Here is a 21,512-nt window from a genome sequence, read left to right as displayed (position 1 = left end):
ATTCCTTGGTGCTGTGTTAGTATTTGTCAAAGGTCCAATATTTGGTCAAATATATCGATTATTAATAAGAATATAGTATAGTACTATTAATTTTTTTCCTAATAAAGACATAGTTAACATGTTGTTTGACTCTAAACAACTTGTTTATTTTACGAACAAAACAAAAATATTACACAGTTTAATTTAAGTAATTACTCATCCAGCGGGGAACGCAAAATATATTCATTTAATAATAAATGAAATGTGAAAGAAAAGTCCTGAAAGCACAATAAGTAAACGGTATAACTCATGCAATATTAAACAAAAAATTATACGTAATAATGCGAGTGTATAAGGAAACAATGAGACTCCCTACACGCACATCTTTTTATCCTCTCACCCCAAAACGCAGCCAAACTGTCGTCATCAACATTCACCCCACTACTCATTCAAAGCCAGGCATGCGCCGAGAAGAGGTCAAGGATCCGATTGATATTGTATCTTATAAACTTTCCATTTTCTTTATACGATTCGGACACAATAAAAATTACTAGAAAAAATATTTAACATTGATTCCTACTTCAAAGTATATAATAAATACTACCGGTATTGTGTACAATACGAATGTACCCATTCAAACTTGTTCGTATTACGGTACTACATATACTGTAATAATATTTTTATGCTATATTGGAAACGCTTTTAATATTTATTTTGCCGCCAATTAAAACAGACGCATGCGCGATCTTAAAACGACCCGCAGTAAAATGACTGGTCACGTGACTCAACGCGGCATTCGCTCGGCGCTCTTCGGCAGTCCTCGGCGAACCCGCATCGCGAGCGGGTGTGACCGCGTTCCTTGCGTTAAACATAAAACATAAATGTCAATTTAAACGAACCCGTTATAAAAAAGTGACATGTGGCCCAATGTGTCGTAAACAAACAAAATAGCATCACGTTTTGTATATCGGTAGTGGCTGTATCGTATTTAGAGGGTCATTATACTCGGAATCGTGTGGCAAAATTCTCAGTTAGGTTTCTTGTTCGCGAACGTGGTTTTACTGAATGTTATCCCAGGTGATAAGAGACTCCTACCGTCAATGGGCTTTGCTGGGATTATATGGAAAGTGATGTGTTATTAAATATGTTCAACTTATTTTGAGTAAAAATGGACCGCGTTAGTGGGGTATGTCGGTTCGGTGGAGTAGTTTCGGCGGTAAAAACAAGGACTGGTCGTAGTAAGCGAAGATCGACTGTATCACCACCAGTTGTAGAAGAATTACCAGAACCTCCGAGACGTGGCCTCGGTGCTATCCTTGTGTTAGCTTGCATATTAGTCTACCACAATTCTTTGTACTGCGGTTTTGTATTCGATGATATAAGTGCCATTAAAGAAAACAGAGACTTGAGACCTCAGACGCCAATCTCAAATATATTCCTTAACGACTTTTGGGGAACTCCTATTCATAAGGTACGTTTATTTTTTATCCTACACAAAATACTTTTCCTAGCAGTCTAAGATAATGCCAACAACATACATCAACATAACACACCCGTGACTTGTGACCTAAATCCTTAGATTCTTCACACAGAAAATCTTAAGGCCGAGAGTGATGAGCTGAGATATTCTTGACTTACTCCTTTAAACTGAAAATTTTAATTATTTCTGTTTAACGTTACACGGCAGTAAATCCTTCGTTCGCAAAAAACATCTAAATAATCTTATAACGTTAAGTTAGTTTTGCAATTTTTTTTATTTAAGAAAGTTTAATTTCGTATTTATTTATTTTTTAATTACTTTAATACGGTTCACCTTTATCCGTAAATAGTGGTATTATAGGTACAACGCGTTTATTTTTGTAAAATCTGTAAAATAATGAGATATATTTTGTAAAATGAAAATTCCTGTTACTAAGCTTCCTTCATATAATAAGTAAAATACTTTACAATATATTTATAAAAACAAATTTTCACACGGCTTTATAAGCCTTTTACAAACCGTTTATCTTTTTCATTACCACATAACATAGAAGCGTCCAGTGGAATTAAATAAAATTTCTTTATCAAAGAAAACGAATTCTGTAGATTAATTTTCGCCTACCCTTAAAAAGTTTCAATATTGGAATAAAACTCGACGACATCAAAATCAAGATTGATTATCTGAAACTAGGTCTGTGAGTCATTGTGAAACAGATTACTAAATTGAATTAACTCTATAATGTCACTGTAAATGTTAATCTGACACATTTCTGTATTAACCAGGCTTATTGGAATCGATGATACGCACTAATTAGTGTTGTAAAAACCTGTTTTTTTTTTGGGACTTTTAGCTAAATTTTTATTTGATCGGGTTAACTTCGCTCTAATACAGGTTTATGGAACGAAAATGTTCAATTAACTAAACAAAATGTTTTAAGATGTATTATAGGTAGAAAATACTTATTTTATTTATTCATTTAATATTGTTTCGTAGATATAAAACATTTTTATGTCTGATAATTCTAAATCGCAGTAAAACAACATTGTATGTATATATATATATATATATTATATTATATTGTTTATATATATGTCATAAGCCTCACATTCACACAACACACCCGTATTAGGTACTCATTATTTTTAATGATTTTTCATTTCTAAGTTTCGTAAATGTTTGAACATTTTTACATATATATAAATTCCATCTTTTGCTATATCTTTATTATAATTCTTTTTTATTATATATAATTTATGTAAGCTGTAGTAGGACGACATAAATATCGAGATTCTTACATATTTTTAATGCATAACGCGTCTATAATTAAAGTATTTATAATGTAGAGAAGCTGATAAATCGCTCTGAAATGAATAGGTATAGTTATACCTATATAACACATAAGTAACAGTTAGACGTTAAAAAATCTACATAAATGTACTTTTATTACTTAGAGGCACATAAATTCAAAAGCATCAGTAAAACGTCGCATACATTAATAAGATCTCGGAACTTCAGTGAGATTCGTGGACTCTGAAATCCTTCAACTTCCATACTTGGTTAGTTAGGAATTTGTATCTCAGAAACATCTCTACGAATTCTATATATTAGCTACTCCCGAATAGTTCACAGCAACTTGATAGCGATGGAGCTATAAGGATGTTGATACAGATTAGTAGTCGCCAATAACCTTCGTGGCTGACGTAAACATGGACCGATGTTTTCGCTTTGTAGATTTCTGACGATTTGTAGACCTAAAAAAATGCAATTTTAGATCAATTTATATGTAGGAATGTGTCTTAAGTATGTATTATATAGTTTATGACACACAGTTTTAGTGTTATTTTTAAATGTAAACAAATGAATGTATAAAGATTGAACAATGTTCTATTTATCAATTTTAAATATCACTATAGAGAATATTGTAAATACTGTATTAGTTACAAAAATGTATTATTTGAGAATTAAAAAAAAAACGAATGAAACCGATTTCAATTCATTAGGTTTGTTTTAAATTTATGGTAAAAAGATATTATTGTGTAGAATTATTAATAATTCAATTAACTTGTGTAGTTAACGATTTCATGTTTAGTAATGAAAAGTATAATGAAAATAATCGTTTCTTCTTTCATTTCAATGTGTTCGGCCTGAAGCGAGCGAGGGTGGAGTTCACAAATTACTTTGCCGTCTCTTGTTTGATGTGGTTTTGTAATAGCAAAAAATAATGATCCCAAAAACAAGACGAATTTAACCGCTCCAAGAATTTTTACACTGAAGTGTTCAAGAATTTTTGCTACTTCAGAGTTTCGCGAAGTTTCATTTTTGACAAGGATATAATTATCCAGAAACATCAAAGATTTTTTTTTAATTATGTGCCAAGTCAATGAAATAAGACTGTTACAATATTACCTTATTTAAAAACAACCCAACTTGAAATTCATTGCTGGGTTTATTTATACTAGTTCGTATTCGTACCTAACCTAACCTGACCTACACGTGAATTACTCAAACTATTTAGAAAATAATGCGACTGTATAAAATGATACATCATCAGGGTTACGCTATATTAATCCAATCTATCTTATAGAAAAAAATCCTAGTAAAACTTCGATGTTCGGACTAATACCTGCAGGTGAGTTTCATCATCGGACGTCAAGGCAGAATACAAAACATCGGTATCACCTCGATCACAACTGAGTGTTTCTTGCTTTTTTGCCACGCACCACCACTATGTGGAACCAGCTGCGCACTGAAGTACTTCCGCCTAATTCGACTTCAAGAAAAGAGCGTATTAATTCTTAAAAGGCTTTCTTGCGAGCCTTCTGGCAGAGTGAGTAAACATGGGCGGTATCTGTTAACGTCAGATGAGCCTCCTGCCCGTTTGCCTTCTGTTTCAAAAATCCAATTGTCCTGAAGAAACACAGAAAAAAGCCGACTAAACCTCTACAGATAGACAATATAAATTAGACAGTGTTTAGCGATATTATTCCTGTACTCATCAACATGAAGCGATTCTCTTAAAAGAACCAATACAATTGTATTTTTTTATAGAACGAGGTAAACGGACGCGCTGATGTAAAGTATTACCGCCTCATGGACACTTACAGCGGCAGGCTCGCGGGTGCATTGCTGCCTTTTTAAACAGCGTCTGTTTATGAGGGAACCTAATTGGATCCGAAATAACTCAATGGACAGGTTCCTCATAGCGGTGTTGCGCAAAGGGGCCGTTAAGCTCTCATTCTATATTTAAAATTGTGTTCAAAGCGAATTAAAAAGAAAAACAATGACAATTGTCACACAATCTCGCTGAATCTGTCAGGCGCTTTATAATCTGTGTATGTACTGTTTGATTACAAATAACTTTTAGGCCAACAACGTACGTTATCCAATTTTCCCTCTGCTCAAAAATCCAGTTAGTGTTCGCAAGTTTGCAAACGGCATCCATCACTGTCAACTGTTTTTCGTTGCATTCTTGTTTAGGCGTCAGTTTAGCATTTTTGTTTAAGCTTTCCACGTTGTTGCATTTAGCTCATACATCGTTTATTTTGAAAGTTAAAAGGGGTTATTCGTGTTTTGATGTATTGAATCTTGTGTACCGTTTTATAATTGAAGTAACAATATGTATTTCGGAAAATCGGGAAGTAATGTATTCATTGATAAATATTACTTGTACGTATAATTCGTACCAATCCAAAAACCAATCTTGGATCATCTGGATCTAATCTTCCATAAATATACTTACGACCCTAGGAGACAAAAAAACCATCTCCGACTCGCCCATAAGTAAGTCCTTAAAAATATATGTACAATTAAAATGGGACCAAAGACACTGTTTAAATAAAAATATAGTAAGTTGTATATCAAAAAACTATGGATGATTTTACCAAATATATTTTCTATTATTGAACTTTCTTTTATTAAAAATTCTATTAGGTATAGGATATAGCGCTGATAAAGTTTTTGCTGTAATGTATGTATATTGTTATATATTGACATCATTCTCATTAGTCTCATGTCAGTCGATTTGCAGCTAGATTACTAATCAAATTCAATAATAATTGGAGCCAATAAAAATTGTACTATACCAATAAAAAATTTATATAACGAATACCCTTAATATATAATTAAAAGTAAGTATATTATTCGGGCATTATAATTTTTATTTAAATTTAAATTATTATAATAAATTCTAGTACCTACTCGACTTCCGAAGGAGCTTCCTTCAGCTTCCAATTTTTCCATTTGTATCTCTTAGTAATTTCTCTTTGTCTCCCAGAACGACTACTTTTTGTCCCCTCTGGAACATATTAAGAATAATTTTGGACATATAGTTAAAAAACCAGCAAAATTCGTATTATAATCATGACGAAATACAATGAGCTATAAATATTCAAAAGAACACTTGCATGAAATATAAGCCAGTGCATGAAATATCAGATCGAAATGAACATTTCGGTAGACAATTACATCCACTCAAATTCCCAATTTTATGCGGCGATTCGTGTAACCACTGGTCACACGCCTCGTATATAAATTTTAATTGAGAATTCGTCATTCTTTACACACTGTTCAAACCTATTTTAATATACGCTTTATTTATTGCCATAACAGTATACGTAACAAGGAATTCACAGAAAGTAATTGTATTAAAACATATACATATGTAATAACACGAATCAAAGTGTCCTCGAGTAACAAAAAGTATTTAAATATTTGATAGTTCTTAAAACGTAATTTGGATTTTCATTCCCATCGTTGTGAAGCTATCATATTTCCCTATATTTTCAGCTCATGGAAAAAAGATTTTAACCAGCGTTTAATCTTATTTTTACTATACAAAAGTGATGCTTTTAACCGAGAGATGTGTAGTATATTAAACTATTTAACTAAATTTAAAAATACTTGCGTATGATTAAAAGATTGCGAATAAATATTTGTCAACTTGCTTAGATCTCTTGGTTTTTTAATAAAGCATAAAAATCTGTATGGTCACTACCTCGTCAAGTGCATTGGAATTAGCATTATTTAAAGTAAAAAAATTATGTAAATTGCGACTATTATCAATTGACTTCAAGCAAACTATACTTACTGTAGTATTTATAATATGTATGTTATACGCTATTCGGCACTCAAAATAAAGTATATCACACACTCAGACATAGTGCATTTTCCCCTTAGCTATTCACCAAAACCCTATTCCACAAATTCTTTTATGGAATCTAATAGCTCCCAGCTGAGAGAAAACAATAATCCCCCAACATATATGTGGAAAAATTAACGAATACCCGGCGTAAGTGCAAAGCTTTGTTGAAGTATTGATTACGTCCTTGACTGACATCTCCATTTGCCTAGGGTGCTACCCTCGCTTTTCCCTGTCTCTCTAATCACATCTTACAAAGATTCAAAGAATCTTAAATAAAATAAATCTTTGAAGCGTAAAATATCTTTAAGTATGTAGTTATAAAATATTGCTGCATCTGTTCTTCTATATATATATTCTTTTCATTAAAACAATATTGGTGGTAATTGATTTGTCAAACTGACATAATATGTAGTATGATGACGCGTGACTAGAGATTATTTGACAAATGACAGTTTGTTTGGACTGTTTCTTACAGCCCCTGCAGAGGACATATGTCAATAACTTGCGCTCTGATATCTGTGTAGTAGTTTCACCAAGTTTATGCACTTAATTTTGTGTCTGAATACACATTTATTATTATTATAATCTGCGTACATTACTGATACAACGAGACAAAATACATAATTGTAATTAATAAACACAGCGATAAAATTTCAACACATTAATGTTTTAAGGCCCCACCAAAAGGAATAAATTTTAAACTTATATAAATATGATTCATTCTGATCATGTTATTAAATAACATATGAGACTCTGGCTTTGCGTGACGAGAGGCTCACGTGAACTATTTTTCACGACCTTTTCAAGAAATTCGTTGAACACGACCCGAGTAATTTATGACATTGCGTGGACACAGCTAAAAGTCGAAATAGCTAATTTATTTTAATAAATAGCTCTTTGAATAATTAATATTTAAAAGCAAGCCCAGACTTTCTTCTTGGAAATACAGATCAAAATTTAAATGTAGTTATTGCAATACATACAAAACTTTAATTTTTATAACAATTATTGATTAAGTGAATTCAAATATGTTGCGTAATTTTACTGCATTCATGCGGACTCGGAAAGAATACTATGTAAATACATAATAGTGTTGAAATATTGTCTCGTGCAACGAAATAAGAGTCTTAGTAATCACCTTTATATTTTATACCTAGGTTCACAATCAGAATTTATAAGTCCTTGTTTATCAAAGGTACGTCTCAAATTTATTCTAACATTAATCCTACACGAAAATTCTACAAGTACTTCTCACAAGAGGTCTCTTAATTTGGATGGTTTTATATTCATAAATTATTTATTTTTAAGAATGAAAAAAAACTTGGCGATTCAAAAGAGTGGCGGACAGTTTATTGCCAGTTCTTCTCTTCCGTTCTACGCCCTTGATTTGAGAACTGGCAGTAAATGTAAAATTAGAAGCATTTAATGTATTTTTTTGACGTTCATAAGTGTACATTGTGTTATCTATATGAATAAATGATTTTTGTCTTTGAATATGGTACAAAAATATTATGGTGGTAGAATTTAAGCTATATATGCTACACATAATGGCGTGTAAATTTATGTTACATAATTAAAAGGTAGAATTTTTAATACTATGTCTCATTATCATACCAATCATAGTCGATTCTTATATTCATTTATCACTACAACACAAATTTAAATATTTCATTATAAATAATTGTAATGTTGTACCCAAATAAACATTAATATAACCATAATTTTCATATTAATTAGTATGTCGATTTTTAAAATTTTTAGTTTGAAGCTCTTTTAATATTTACTCATCTGGTTGTGACTGAATCATTAAACGCATCGAATTATTTTGAAAACATAATGTAGTCTTTGAAAAAAACTCGATATAAGGTTTTTCTTGACTTAATCTAAGATACTTTCTATAAGTTAAAGTTTTTTCTAACTGGGTTTGTTTTGTTTTCAATTAAAAGGCTTCTACTATGCTGTAGAAGAATGTATGTAGAAACAATTATTAAATTGCCAGGTGCTTTTCGAAGTAATATGTTTTGGATTGGTTTGTAAAGCATAGACAATTTATCATTAGATTGCTGAATAAGAAAAAAATGCTCTCACAGAGCCGCAGTAAAATATATAAAAATTTAAACACCCTAATAAACACCTTGGTGTGTATTGAAAAGCACAGTAATGTTAAAACTACAACATTAACAATTTAGTTTTTTTCAAATATTAGGTATTGATTGTCGTTTGACAAAGGTTTAATTTCAGTTTTATTTTGTCTATTAATGTACTTATGTTTTCGCTTTCATATATTTTATTTATCAATTTAATCTGTTTTGGTTTTGTTTATGTGTACGTAGGCAACGTGCTTTCTTTTATATGGACATGTGCTAGCTGAAAGGCTACTAAATTATTTAAATAAGCAATTTTGGTGGAGATTCAAAGATATTTTTACTTTACAGTTACTGGCACTTAATACTAGTATGTTATGAATATTCGTATCTGTTTAATTCCAATTACGCCCACGAAGCGTTATGAAACGTTGTTAATCAGTTCCAAATTTCAACACTATTATAACACGGTGGTATGAGTCTATATTTCTAACCTATCAAATTTTAAATTACAAAAAGGTACGCCGGACGAAACATTGTTTCACAAGATTAAACTTTTTTGTCGTTTAGTCATATTTTCGATAATTTATGAACTTTCCGAAAAGTTTGCTAACAATTTCGTGCTCGACTCAACGTGTCGTCGATGTAATTATTGTCAACAACAAATTGCCGACCGCTTGCAACACGGCAATCATTTAGCTTGTAAATATTTGACATACGCGTTTTATATATTGTGCGGATTTTACTCATAACAATATGTTTAATAAATGCGCCTGATTAAATACAATATAAAAGCTTTTAAAAGCTCGATGAAATTTAACGACACCGTTCGATTACAATAGGGCGTATTTCGGTTGTTAATTTCAATTAACGTTTTTAGGTGTGGCACTTGTACTTGGTTCTCTACCTGCCGTGCAGAGCTCGCAGACTAAATATACATCTAAGAAATAACTAACAGCATTGTACTGATATTCCTTTTTTAAATTTATTGGTATGTTACCCTGATCATGTATTTTTTATTAAGTAGTTTAGTGTTGTTTCAAGTTCTGTATTGTATTTTTTTATATATGTACACTTATGAACGTCAAAAATAAGTGAAATTAATTGTGAATTTACATTTACTACCAGTTCGCAAGTCAAGGGCGTAGTGCAGGTATGAAGAACTGGCAAGAAACTTTCCGTCACTCTTTTTAATCGCCAAGTATTGAGTTATACAAATTTAGATTATTGACGTAAGCCAAATTGTTTGAAGATACTTCTCCACTGCTATGTAAATTATGATGAACGAGCTAACAGTTACAAAATCTACTCAATGAATTGTTAAATCGCTATAAAAGTATTCAAAACTCAATCAAATCATATGAAAGTTTTTATCTTTTTCCGTAAATAAAGCTACTTCGCATAAACGTCAAGTATGAACCAACTCATTTTCTGTGACGCGATGTGAAAAGTAGTTTCATTTTTATCGCAAAAATTGTCCAACTGTGCCCTGATAGTCCAGTTATCAAAAGTTTTCCAACATAGAACAAACACATTAAAAGATCGCTCCCGCGTCCGGAGGCAAAGCTCGAAGGCGAGATAAAGTGGTATGCTGACGTTGATTTATGTCTCAGTTTGTTTGTCCCGGAGACGGCTGCGAGGTCCCGGGACAACCCGGACACCCGGCAGATAACGTTCCTAATGCACACTGCAAATTAACGGGCAAAATTGCTGTTTACGGAAACGTAGTTTGTGTACGACTTGAACGGGAAATTGTAACGAATGGAGCTGTGCTTGTTGTACGTAAGTACTGGATTAATTTGGATTACAAATAGCCGTAACTTTTCCATTTGTGTGATGCATACATGCAACGAGACACAGTATTGATCTCAGATGGTGACTACTGCAAGTTTCCCGCTCTAGTGGACGCAATCTACGAGAAACGTTCCAAAATTAAATTAAAAAAGAAACCGGCCATACAAAGATTCCAAAGAGCACTAAAGAGGTTTTATGTAGTACGCAAATAAAATTTTAACTTTATTCCCAGTGCAACACAAGCTTTAACTTAATAGAGGACATTTTTATTTGCATGACGGATAAAGATTAAATGCAATGGTTTAGTCTGGGGATTAAATATACCCAATAAAATTGATTTATTAAAGAATTCGAGGGGCGGGAGCGAGCACATTTTAACAATTTACGATGGTTATCAAAAAGAAAATTAGTTGCGGTATTTTTATTTGTACCACTACTTAATGGGGACAAAATGTAGAACGTTATATCACCTATAAAATATGTTTATTTTTAAATGCAGGGAGTTAGGTTAGGTTTCATAAGATGCGTAAAGAAAATCGCGGACCTATATTAGACAACTGAGTGTATTTTTAAACACGAGTGGCGCTACAACCTTTAAAGTCTAGACCATAGATTTCTGTGTTTGTTTCGTGATCATTGGTTTTTCTAACAGGCAAATAGATCAGCTTTCGTTGCCTGATACACGCCGTCGACTATTTTATTTTAGACAATAGAATATTGTAATTTAATTTGTTTAGGAACTTTCCCCTAATTATTTTTATATTTTTTCCTTACTTGGAATGCTTGAAAGAGATCGCTTATCGATAAGGGCGCCTGTTGCATCCATAATAATTAATGTTACTTCTTTAATAAATCCATGTAGGGAAATCGAAGCTGGTTTTTGTACAATCAGATATTGATCGTTACTATATAAGGCTGATAAATGGCTCTGACATATGTCATTCGGATTCCGAAATAGCTGAAACGGCATACCGAAAGCCTGCTTTTAATGAAACGGTTGCAAATGATAGGTTACTGTTCGAAGTGATTTCAGGCTTTGTAATTCCAGTTTAACGATTCTTATCGACGTTTTTATTTAGTGTTTTGATACTTATCGACTAACTTATGTGTTCCACGTTTTAATTACTTATCATTGTTTAGATAATTGAATCAATCTTAGTTCATATTAGATTTTCTGTATAAAAGTTTCATTTAATTGAATCAACCTTAAACTACATATCTATGTATATAAAAATGAATCCCTATTTCCGTTGGTCACGGCATCACGCGTCAACGGCTGGACCGATTTCGCTAATTCTTTTTTTGTTGTGTTAGTTATTGTCAGGAGAAGGTCGGAAAATTAGATTTAAAAAATTAGATACGATTTGTTAGGATAGCAAATATTCAATTCAAACTATTTTCATGTATGGAGGATAACGTTTGACATAACATTGACAGAATGCGTGCTGCAAATATCGTCGAAGAGGATGTAAGAAAAATGAATATCGTTTAAAACAAATGCTTCGATCGGAGTTATTATATTGATAAAATCATATAAAATAATTACACTAGCTAATTATTTGTGGCATTGATTAATCTTGAAAAATCTATGTTTTTGGCCAGTTGTATGTCGCCTGTCCACGTAAATACCGGAATAGCAACAAAACTATTTATATTCGCACCAGAAAAACAAACAAAGAATGTTGTTTATCTTATAGCATTAGGATAATAAACACTTCGAAATATTATTAAGTTATTATACCAATTCTAAATTAATATTCATTGTTAAGACAGGACAACGGCTCGTCGGCTATAAATAATAATGTGCAAAGAAAAAGTATGTTGTTAATTTTTCAGTGTTTTAAATATGTATATACGTACAGCGAATCCGTATCTTCGATGATTTTTGCTTCACACGTCTCGATATTTGGTTCACACATGCTTTCTCTATGTTGCCTTAACCGTAAATACTAATTGCACACATATAAAAAAAAATTCATTGGCCTATGTACGAGCCTAGGGTAAAAAGTTCCACGCTTTAATCCTTATTGTGGCAACACTGCCGTGTTGCTCTTTCGTTTGTTCATATTTCTATTATTATTACCAAATGTATTCAATTATAGGTACCGTGTGTACGTTAATACTTCTAAGACAAAATGTGACACTGAAAATAAATAATAATATATGTCCTTCCGAAGAAATTCATTTACTGATTCACACACGCATTCTGTCGATCTAGCAGTAACTAGGCTACTGGTCTACTACCGACACACCATGCAGCTCAGGTAAGCTGTCTTCACCGCCTGAACTTTGCCCATGCGCTCTGTGGATGTGTGTCGTTCAGCGTATAATGTCAGGATAAACTTTTATTCGGCGTTCCGCTACCAGTAGCTTCTGCTCCTCTTTCATGGTTATCGGATCCAAGCCAAGCCTCGGTTCAAGTCTTGGTCTTAATGAACTCATTAAGACTGATCGTATAATAGTTAGATACCTTGTGCATGGCTGTAATTCATGGTATTTTGGATGATGATGCATGGTATTTAAATTCTCTTCTCTACTGTTGTCATCTTTTGCGATGGAACTTACTAACCAATATCCAGATTGAGTATTCTGACTAACGAGTCTCTATCAAACTTTAAAATGTGCGCGGAAGGAACTTTTATAAAAAAATAAACTCATTAACTGACAAAGTTTACAAAACCTTGTCTATCAGTTTAACGGCATTGCATTATTTAACTAGCTTCGTATGCCTGCAGCAGTCATAATCAAAGACAAAATTCAGCAAGTCACCAATAAAACCAGAGATAACTAAACCTTTACAAAGCCAGAGATTATAGAGGTAATGAATACATGAAAGCGCTCAAAAAACTCACTGAAACTGACATTCGTATTAATTCACTTTGTTCAAACATGGTATACTATTGTTCTGTTCGATCACAGGCTCTGTTTGCTACCAGTTATTGTTTAAACGTGCATACGTTTTATTGCAGACTTTGTTTACATTTAGATTTATAGCGATGCTTTTTTGCTTGCCTTATTCATAAATGGAAGTTCTTTTGTTTATTGAAATATAGTATTGATTTTATAGCAAGTATTATTTTGTTTCGTTTGGTAAACTGGTTTAAGGTTCCAACCAAGGTATTTAGGAGCCTAATAACGTGTTGAAAGTGATAGATATCTAAGTTCTAAAACAAAAACATACATGTTGTATGCATAAAATTATACAAGAAAATATGACATTATACACACACATCAATTATATTAGAACATAAGCATACTGGAACAATAACTAAAAAAATAATAATAACAACTAAAACATCTGATCTAATCTATCGACCTTATAATTTTGAGTAGTGATGACATATTAAATTTAAAAAATATTAAAAATTACTTTATTTTACCAAAAAAAAAAAAACATTACATTTTGTACTTACATTCTAAAGGTTGTAAACATACAATAGGCAACGAAACGTTGAGATACAATATTCATTTTGGTTAACCTTAAAGATAATATACTAGCATTTAAACTAGGCCTAGCCTGTATCTTAAACGGTAGTTCCTTCCAGTGTCAATAGGAAATTGGTTAAGTTGTTTGTTATTAGACGTTTATTACTTTTATTGTTTATTAAACTAAATGGGGGTTGAATCTATTTAAGTTGTTGCAATGGGTAAGACCGTAGTAAGTGTGAACTTCGATAAAGATTTTTAAGTCTTGTGGATGAGAAATTTGAATACGAGATATGAATTTAGTGTTAATTTAGGTAATAATTTAGTTTCCATACAACTAATATATTTGACTTAAAAATTAATTATAAAACATTATATTATAAGAGTGATAAGTTTGAATGCATACGGGTTCAGTCACATGACGATACTTCTTAATATTCTATGACCCCTGGATGGGGCAAAGTGCCTCAGAGAGTCTCCATCGCGTACAGTCTTGACTCTTGAGTCTTTTAAGCATCGCATTTTACCTCTTTTCGCCATATCTGCAATATAACTACTACACATAGTCACCATGTTTGTTTGGGACGTCCACACTTGCGCTTTCCTTTCAGTCTATCACTTGCGACGCCGTTTTGGTCCTCCAAATTAACACTGATTAACATTAATATAGATAAATATGCAATGTTTTTGCTACTAGTTTGAAATTATTTCAAAGTGCAGCAAAATAAATGCATTTATAAATTTAAGGGTGATAAAGTGGGTCCCTATTTTCTAAAGATCATAAAATCTAGTATAAACTGCTATAACGGAGAGGTTGTTGGCACTTAATAGGAGGCAGCATGGCTGAGGCGATGTGCCAAGATAGTTTACGCGTCCCTGCACCACCGCTGCATCTTCGAGTTATTGTGACAAATTGCTACCTACTAGCGTCATATATTTTTGTTGTTATGTGCTTATATTCCACTAGAATACATACAAAAAGTTAGTTAAATATTATACATACTTAGAGCGTCTTGTATATATCAATAATTTGAAACAAAAGAAAACTGAATTTCAAAGGATAATTTGGTAGGAATTACTGTTGTAATTAATTTAAGGAATTTCACTTTATAATTTTGTTGTTTTTTACAAATTTTCGAAGGTTCGTTCATCAGAGGGTCACCTTTCTAAAAAAACAAAAAAAAAAACATTAAAATCGGTTTATGTGAGAACGTTATTCTAACGACAGACATATCTGAAGTACGATATTTTGTGGTACCACTGAATAACTTCCTAAATTATATTTACAATATTAATATTCATTATTTTCTGCAATTATTAATATTGATACTACGTGTTTGCGTGTTGTTCCCACAGCAATGGAAGTGCTTGCTCCTATTTCACCGCGCCTAGCCTTATTCATTATTTGATAACAATAATGAACTGCCATAACATAATGAGGAGCATGATGTAAGGGTGCTCACAAAAATTAAAAAAAAAATCCTTTGCGTTTTAAAAGAGTGTCGCAGTTTTCAGCTCTTCTGTGTAATATACCCTTGATTTTGCCCTTGACGTTCATATGTGTACCTTCAGATACTTTATAAAAGTTTAATATAACTTTAAAATAGCTCTCACACACTATATTCAACTGTCCCAGGCAAAAGCCTCAAATGAAATTGCTTACATCTGCATATTGTTTTTACAGGAACGTTGTCCCTTTTTTATATGCAAACTGGAGTATAATAGAATTGCAGACTTGGTACATGTAAGAATGTTTTTGCAGTTAAGAATAATAATAATCCAGCGCTACAACATTTTTTTCTTCATAGACCAGTAGATCAGTTTTCTGTGTTCATTTTATAGCACAGGGCGCTAACCTGATGTTAAGTGATACCGCCGTGGACACGCTCAATGCCAGCGGATTTGCCAATGCGTTGCCGGCCTGGTAAAAATGTGTCCGCTGTTTTCTAGAAGCCGAAGCCGAATTCTGTCTGACAAATTTCGTTGATTTTTGTATTTGAGATTTTCTCACGATTTGCTTTACAATACGAGCGTGTGTTACATGCACACATAGACACTAAGTCCATTGGTACACAGCTGGAGATCGGAATTACGAGCTCAGGGATGAGTAGCGAAACCAAACTTCTCCACTTACCAACTCTAGATAACGGATGTCTATATTAAAATAATCTTCTTGAAGTGAATTCAGTCAAAGCTATCTATTCAAATATTCAATCAACATACGACACGGTCGAGTGAATCTTTACAAAAGCGCCAAAAACTCCCGATCTCTGCTTTCATTACTTCAACCTTAGCAATTGTGTTTTATAAACAGCCCATCTATTTATATACCATTGCAATTTCTATGTATATCCTAATGTATATAAACCCTCTTTAGTTTAATGTGTATAAAATGATTTGAGGAGTGAAATTAGTTGCTCTTAGACATATCTGTATACATCTCTTCTGTGTTCAATTGTGTTGTTTGATGTTAAATGATTTATATTTATGTCATGGAAAAATGAGAGTAATTTTTTACGTGCGCACGCACACCGTCACAACCGACACCATGTAGTTAGCATAGTTAATATTTTAAAATATTAAAAGTACATTTTTTTAATTATGTAAAAATATTATTTCGTGATATTGAAATAATCTTTTTAACTAGACAATGCGTTATTTTAAAACTTTCAATGTAGTAAATACCTTTTTTTCTATTATTAGTGTCGGTTCTTTTACAAACGTAGAATAAGGTGAAAGGTTTATCTGGTTACGCCAAAGAAGTATGACTTCCAACGCGTGTTCATAAGTACACACACATGTTTCTTTTATATATTGTGACGTTATGTAAATTTTGCAATAATTTAGAAATATTATAAGCCAGTAATGCTGCAACCTTATACGTGGGCCGCAGATTGCATCTGTTTCTTTGATAATTTTTATTTTTATCTCTATGTGTAAACGTGTAAATTTTTGCGTTTCATGACTGAAAGGCTGGTTTCCTCATGATGCTTTCCTCAACGTAGAAGCAACTGTTATAATATGCCTCTCTGCTAAATATTGTTCTTTGTTACAGGTATGTCTCATTAATATTTCATGTTTGGTAAGTTATTTTCTGGTTGGGTTTTTACTGCAATTTTTTTTATTTGACACTAAATTTTCGACGTTAAAGCCATTTTTTAATATTAAAAGTGAAAATAGAATGTACGACATATGAAACATTATCAAAGTTCGCACAATACAAAGAATGTTGTGTAAGACAAAATTGCGTTTCATAGTGAGAAAATTGTACATTTGCCGTCAAGTCGCTGCATCAGTCATTGTCAACAAAGTTTACCACGTCTTGCCAAACGGAAGGCCAAATGTGTTTACCGTGGTCTCAGAGGCGCTGCTTTTACAATAAATCGCATTCGACCAACTTCAAGTAACTATGAAACTTCTATACCTAAGTAAGATTATTCAGGAGTTCTGAGCTTTACTTCCATATGTTTTGCAGCTCTTAGTTTAAAATTGTTTAAGTTTATTAAACGAGAAAATTCGCTTTTAAAATATTAATCATAAATTTATTACTTATTATACAAGGGCCACAATGATGAAGGACATAGCTATAAAACTGGATTTTATTCTATGATATATTACAATAAAGCCTTACAATGAAAAAAAACCTAAGTCCAAGTAAACACCCTTCATTTTTAAACCTTCATAGCTTTGGTTCAAAGAATGCGTAATAACGTCCAGCTCGATAGAGTTACATTACATGAACTTTAGCCATGTAAGACTATACAATGGTTCAATATATACTGGCTAACTTAATCTGCTGCAATGTTATGTGTATACTGTAACTCCAGTTTAAATATAGTAGGTCCTATTAATGAAAAGGAAGGCGGATGAAACCACAGGTACTAATTATCTGACAATACAAAATCTACAGATTATCAAGACGTTTTAAGCCTTGTCTTAAAGCCGTAAGATTAATTTCCAAATTTATTCGTGGGATTACCATAAGCAAATTACACTAAAGATCGAAATCCGAATCTTACACGACCCGATTCATTGTCAGCTAGTAATCCTAAAGATAGAGTGTTACGGGAAACTCTATTACTCTAGCCCAAAAGCTTTATTGATAGCGCAAGAGTTCGGCGGTTAGGAGCCAAGATACGTATAATCTTTCTCGTTTATCCTCGAAACAAATTTAACGTAAGCCTGAATTTATAATGAACCATTGGAACATACCGTTTGAAATTTGCTGTACATTTTATGCAATACACAAATGTTACGAAAATTCGCCTAATTTTCAACTAATGGCCACTAAAGTGCAAAATGTTTTGTAATATTCAGAATTTTGACCTTAAAATATTTGCTTTTAAAGCTAGTTGGTTGGAATATTCACCTTAGTTTGGACCGTAAACTAATATTATGTTGTAAAGTTAAAACAACATTTGTAAACCACAGAACAGTATTACATCATACGTTTTCGTATGAAATACTTTCCGTTTTAATACCTAGCAAATCCTGATTCCATATTTGAAAAATAATCTGAAACATTTTCACTATAAAGTCATTTAAATAGCGAAACTTCGCGGAATATCCAGCGAACTGGCAAAACAACACATTCCTTTGTTTAAAAAAAAGTATTTCCGGTTCTCTTGCGTGTAAAGTAAACTAGCGGTTTCCGGATCTCCTCTGTTAGTCCGTCGCTATTTGAGCTCGTAAAATCCAACGTGTAGAGCTACGCATTAATCAAACCCCGCTGTAATACGATAGAATATTCGATTTTCCTTTTTTCCCTTCATGTCCGTATTCACATGATTTGAGTCTACAAAAGCAACAATGAAGGATTTAATTTCCATGTCTGGTAAGCATTCAAAATGGATTTGAATAAAATAATTTCAAGAAAAAAAAGAAATTACATATATTAGGACAAATGAAATACCATCCAAGTTCATCAAATTGAAGTACTTTCTGTTCATTATAATATTTTAACGAAAATCTTAAGTATACATATTATACACACATCGTATTATAATATATACTACTGAAATTCACAAAGCGATAAACGTATTTACAGCTATTAACTAACTAACGTCTTTTATGCCTAATATTTAGATGGGTTCATACTTATGTCATATGCTATTTTTATTTAAAGGAACGTAATACATTAAGCCACTTATTAAGTCGATCAAATACAACAGGTATTTACCTACATTCTTATTTGGATCTAAAATAACTGTCAATTAATATAAATACACTCTGTATTTAAAATTATAAAATACAACAAATCACACAAATATATGATGCCCATGTTCGATTGTCATTTTTCAATAATACAATTTCACTGTTTTCGCTAAACCCAGCTCAATGTTGTTTTAATGATTATTTTAAAACGTAATCCTTGCTGTTGCAACCGCATCGTTTATTCACCATACGTATTGTCGCTCATTTCCGAGCTATAATTACGCAATATCCTATTAATGAATAGTGAAATACAATGACACTATAATGAAGTTAAATTGGTTTAATTTCGTTGTTAACATCAATTAGGATGAGGGTAGGTAAATTGTAATTTACGTCAAACTGGAATGAAATTGCGTGCGCATTAGATTAACGTTCAATAATTCCTGTAGACACGCCTTCAGTGATAGATCACGGGAAGTGTATTAAAAGGCCGGTAACTACAATGGAATTGAATTTTGTTAATAGTATATTAAGGGGGTTGTAGCAAGCTTCGTAGATCGTGTTCCGTTGTACGCATGTAAGTGATCAGAACTGTCAATAGTCACTTTTGAAACTGACATATCTAAACGTCACTTATAGATATTATTATGTGGACTTCAATATAAACAATTATTGTAAATTTACAATTACAAATAAAAAACGTAGAACGTTGGTCAGTCTCTGGAACTAGCATGAATCTCCAGTTAGAGCAATAGTCGAGCAAGCGACCCACTTCGAATCAAGTTTAAACCGTGACCCAGTATCCATCACTTGCATCACCCGAGGCTAGGTGATGCGTTGCCGACTTTAAAGCAAATGATACGCTCGTAGGCCCTTAGTCGTTTCGGTTTGGTAATACCTCGACTGGTAGACTCGACTGTTTCGAAAAAGGGGCAGCGGCAGAAAAGCGCTGTGGAAGGCCAGGTAATGGCCACTCCATTGGATCCACTTTTGCATCCTCGACGTCCGACTTAACTCCAAGAAACTGAACAGTGTTGCTGGTGACAGAAACCTAAACCTGAGTAAAGCCAGTTTATTATTTTTCGTGTATATTATTTAAATCAAATGTATATTATTTATTTCTGGTTTCCTATAAATAAGTGTGGTCGTTAACTCACCTACTACTGGTACGCATACGCATAACTACTTATCAACGCAGATCTTAAATAACAGGATTAAGATTACATTTGTACACTGGATTTAAGCATCCTCAGCAAAGGTTGATAAGGGATGAACTGATGAAGGTAAAATAGAAATATGTTTTTTTATGTAGCAACGTTTTAGAGTTAATATTTATGATATAAATGGGATTTTAACAGAACAATAGATCAATATTTAATAATTTACTTAATGAGTAAAACAAATATTGTCCAGTTCCAGTAATTACATCAAACCAAATTTAATTATACCAAATATATTGATCACCGGTTAATGAATGGTTGTGTGCCTTTTGTATACATACATATTTGATATACTACAGCATATATACATGTTGTTTACTAATTAGGAAATCATAAAAATGTGTGGGCATTCGAAGTATTACGTAAATTATTTCTGTTAATTAAATTCAGTGCATAATAAAACAGCACAAGACTGGTTTATTGCATATGTAATAAATCCATATATGTTTGTGGATCTTTGTAAAAAAAAATTAACCTAAGCTAGATGAATTACTATTTGTGAATGCTGATTGTCAATAACTGTTGGCGCTTTATATTAATAATTTGTTCATGCGTTTCTGAACCTGTATGGCAGCTGTGGACTTATTGAAAGAATTAACTAAAAATGTTTTCTTTCTTTTTAAATAAATTTATATCTATTCAATGTATACATTTCGCTTAACTTCAAAAATCCCTTTCAAATACCTAAGCAATCCTAATTACTTTAAATTTTTAGCGATATTGAAAGAAAATTTAAGTTCATAAATTCTTAACATTTTTTGAATTTAAGATTCAAAACATTACCTTATAATATTAAGAAATAATTTAGATGTTAATCATTCGTGCTATCTTCATTTCGTATATTACACACATAGAGTTGCAAAGTAAAAAATTCTAAATGTTTTTATAAATTTACAAACATTTCAAAGCGTTTGTATACATTCTTCAAATTTTCATATCTGAGCGAGGAGCCCGAGGCGTTGCCTATTCCTTTCCACTGCGTTTGTTTTTGCTGAAAGCTTAACGTCGTAATTAATATTTGCGAATTTGCTAAATAAAATTATTTTACGCTTCAATTAATACATATATTAACGGGTTACGAGGATGTGAAATCTTTGATTAGGTCACTTTGCTATCAAAAAACAAACCAGTGGCGCTACAACCTTCTAGCTCTAGGCCTCAGATTTGTGTATCCCTCTCGTGTTATTTTTCTTAATAGACAAATAATCATCCTTTGTTGCCCTTCACATGTCGAC

The 21,512-nt window shown here is 32.3% G+C and overlaps 1 protein-coding gene across 1 annotated transcript in view; it reads left to right on the top strand.

Annotated features, from left to right (window-relative positions):
* The first annotated feature begins 793 nt into the window (after positions 1-793).
* Positions 794-21,512, top strand: part of LOC123711943 (protein O-mannosyl-transferase Tmtc3) — a 138,979-nt gene continuing 118,260 nt past the window's right edge. Inside the window, exon 1 of the mRNA XM_045664816.1 lies at positions 794-1,450. Within this exon, the coding sequence (XP_045520772.1) occupies positions 1,148-1,450 (303 nt within the window). The 5' untranslated portion in view covers positions 794-1,147. The remainder of the gene's footprint in view (positions 1,451-21,512) is intronic.

The sequence above is a fragment of the Pieris brassicae genome, chromosome 7, assembly GCF_905147105.1.
Source record: "Pieris brassicae chromosome 7, ilPieBrab1.1, whole genome shotgun sequence".
Classification (NCBI taxonomy): Eukaryota; Metazoa; Arthropoda; class Insecta; order Lepidoptera; family Pieridae; genus Pieris; species Pieris brassicae.
The sequence above is the reverse complement of the archived record's forward strand: the minus strand, read 5'-3'. Positions and strand labels throughout refer to the sequence as shown.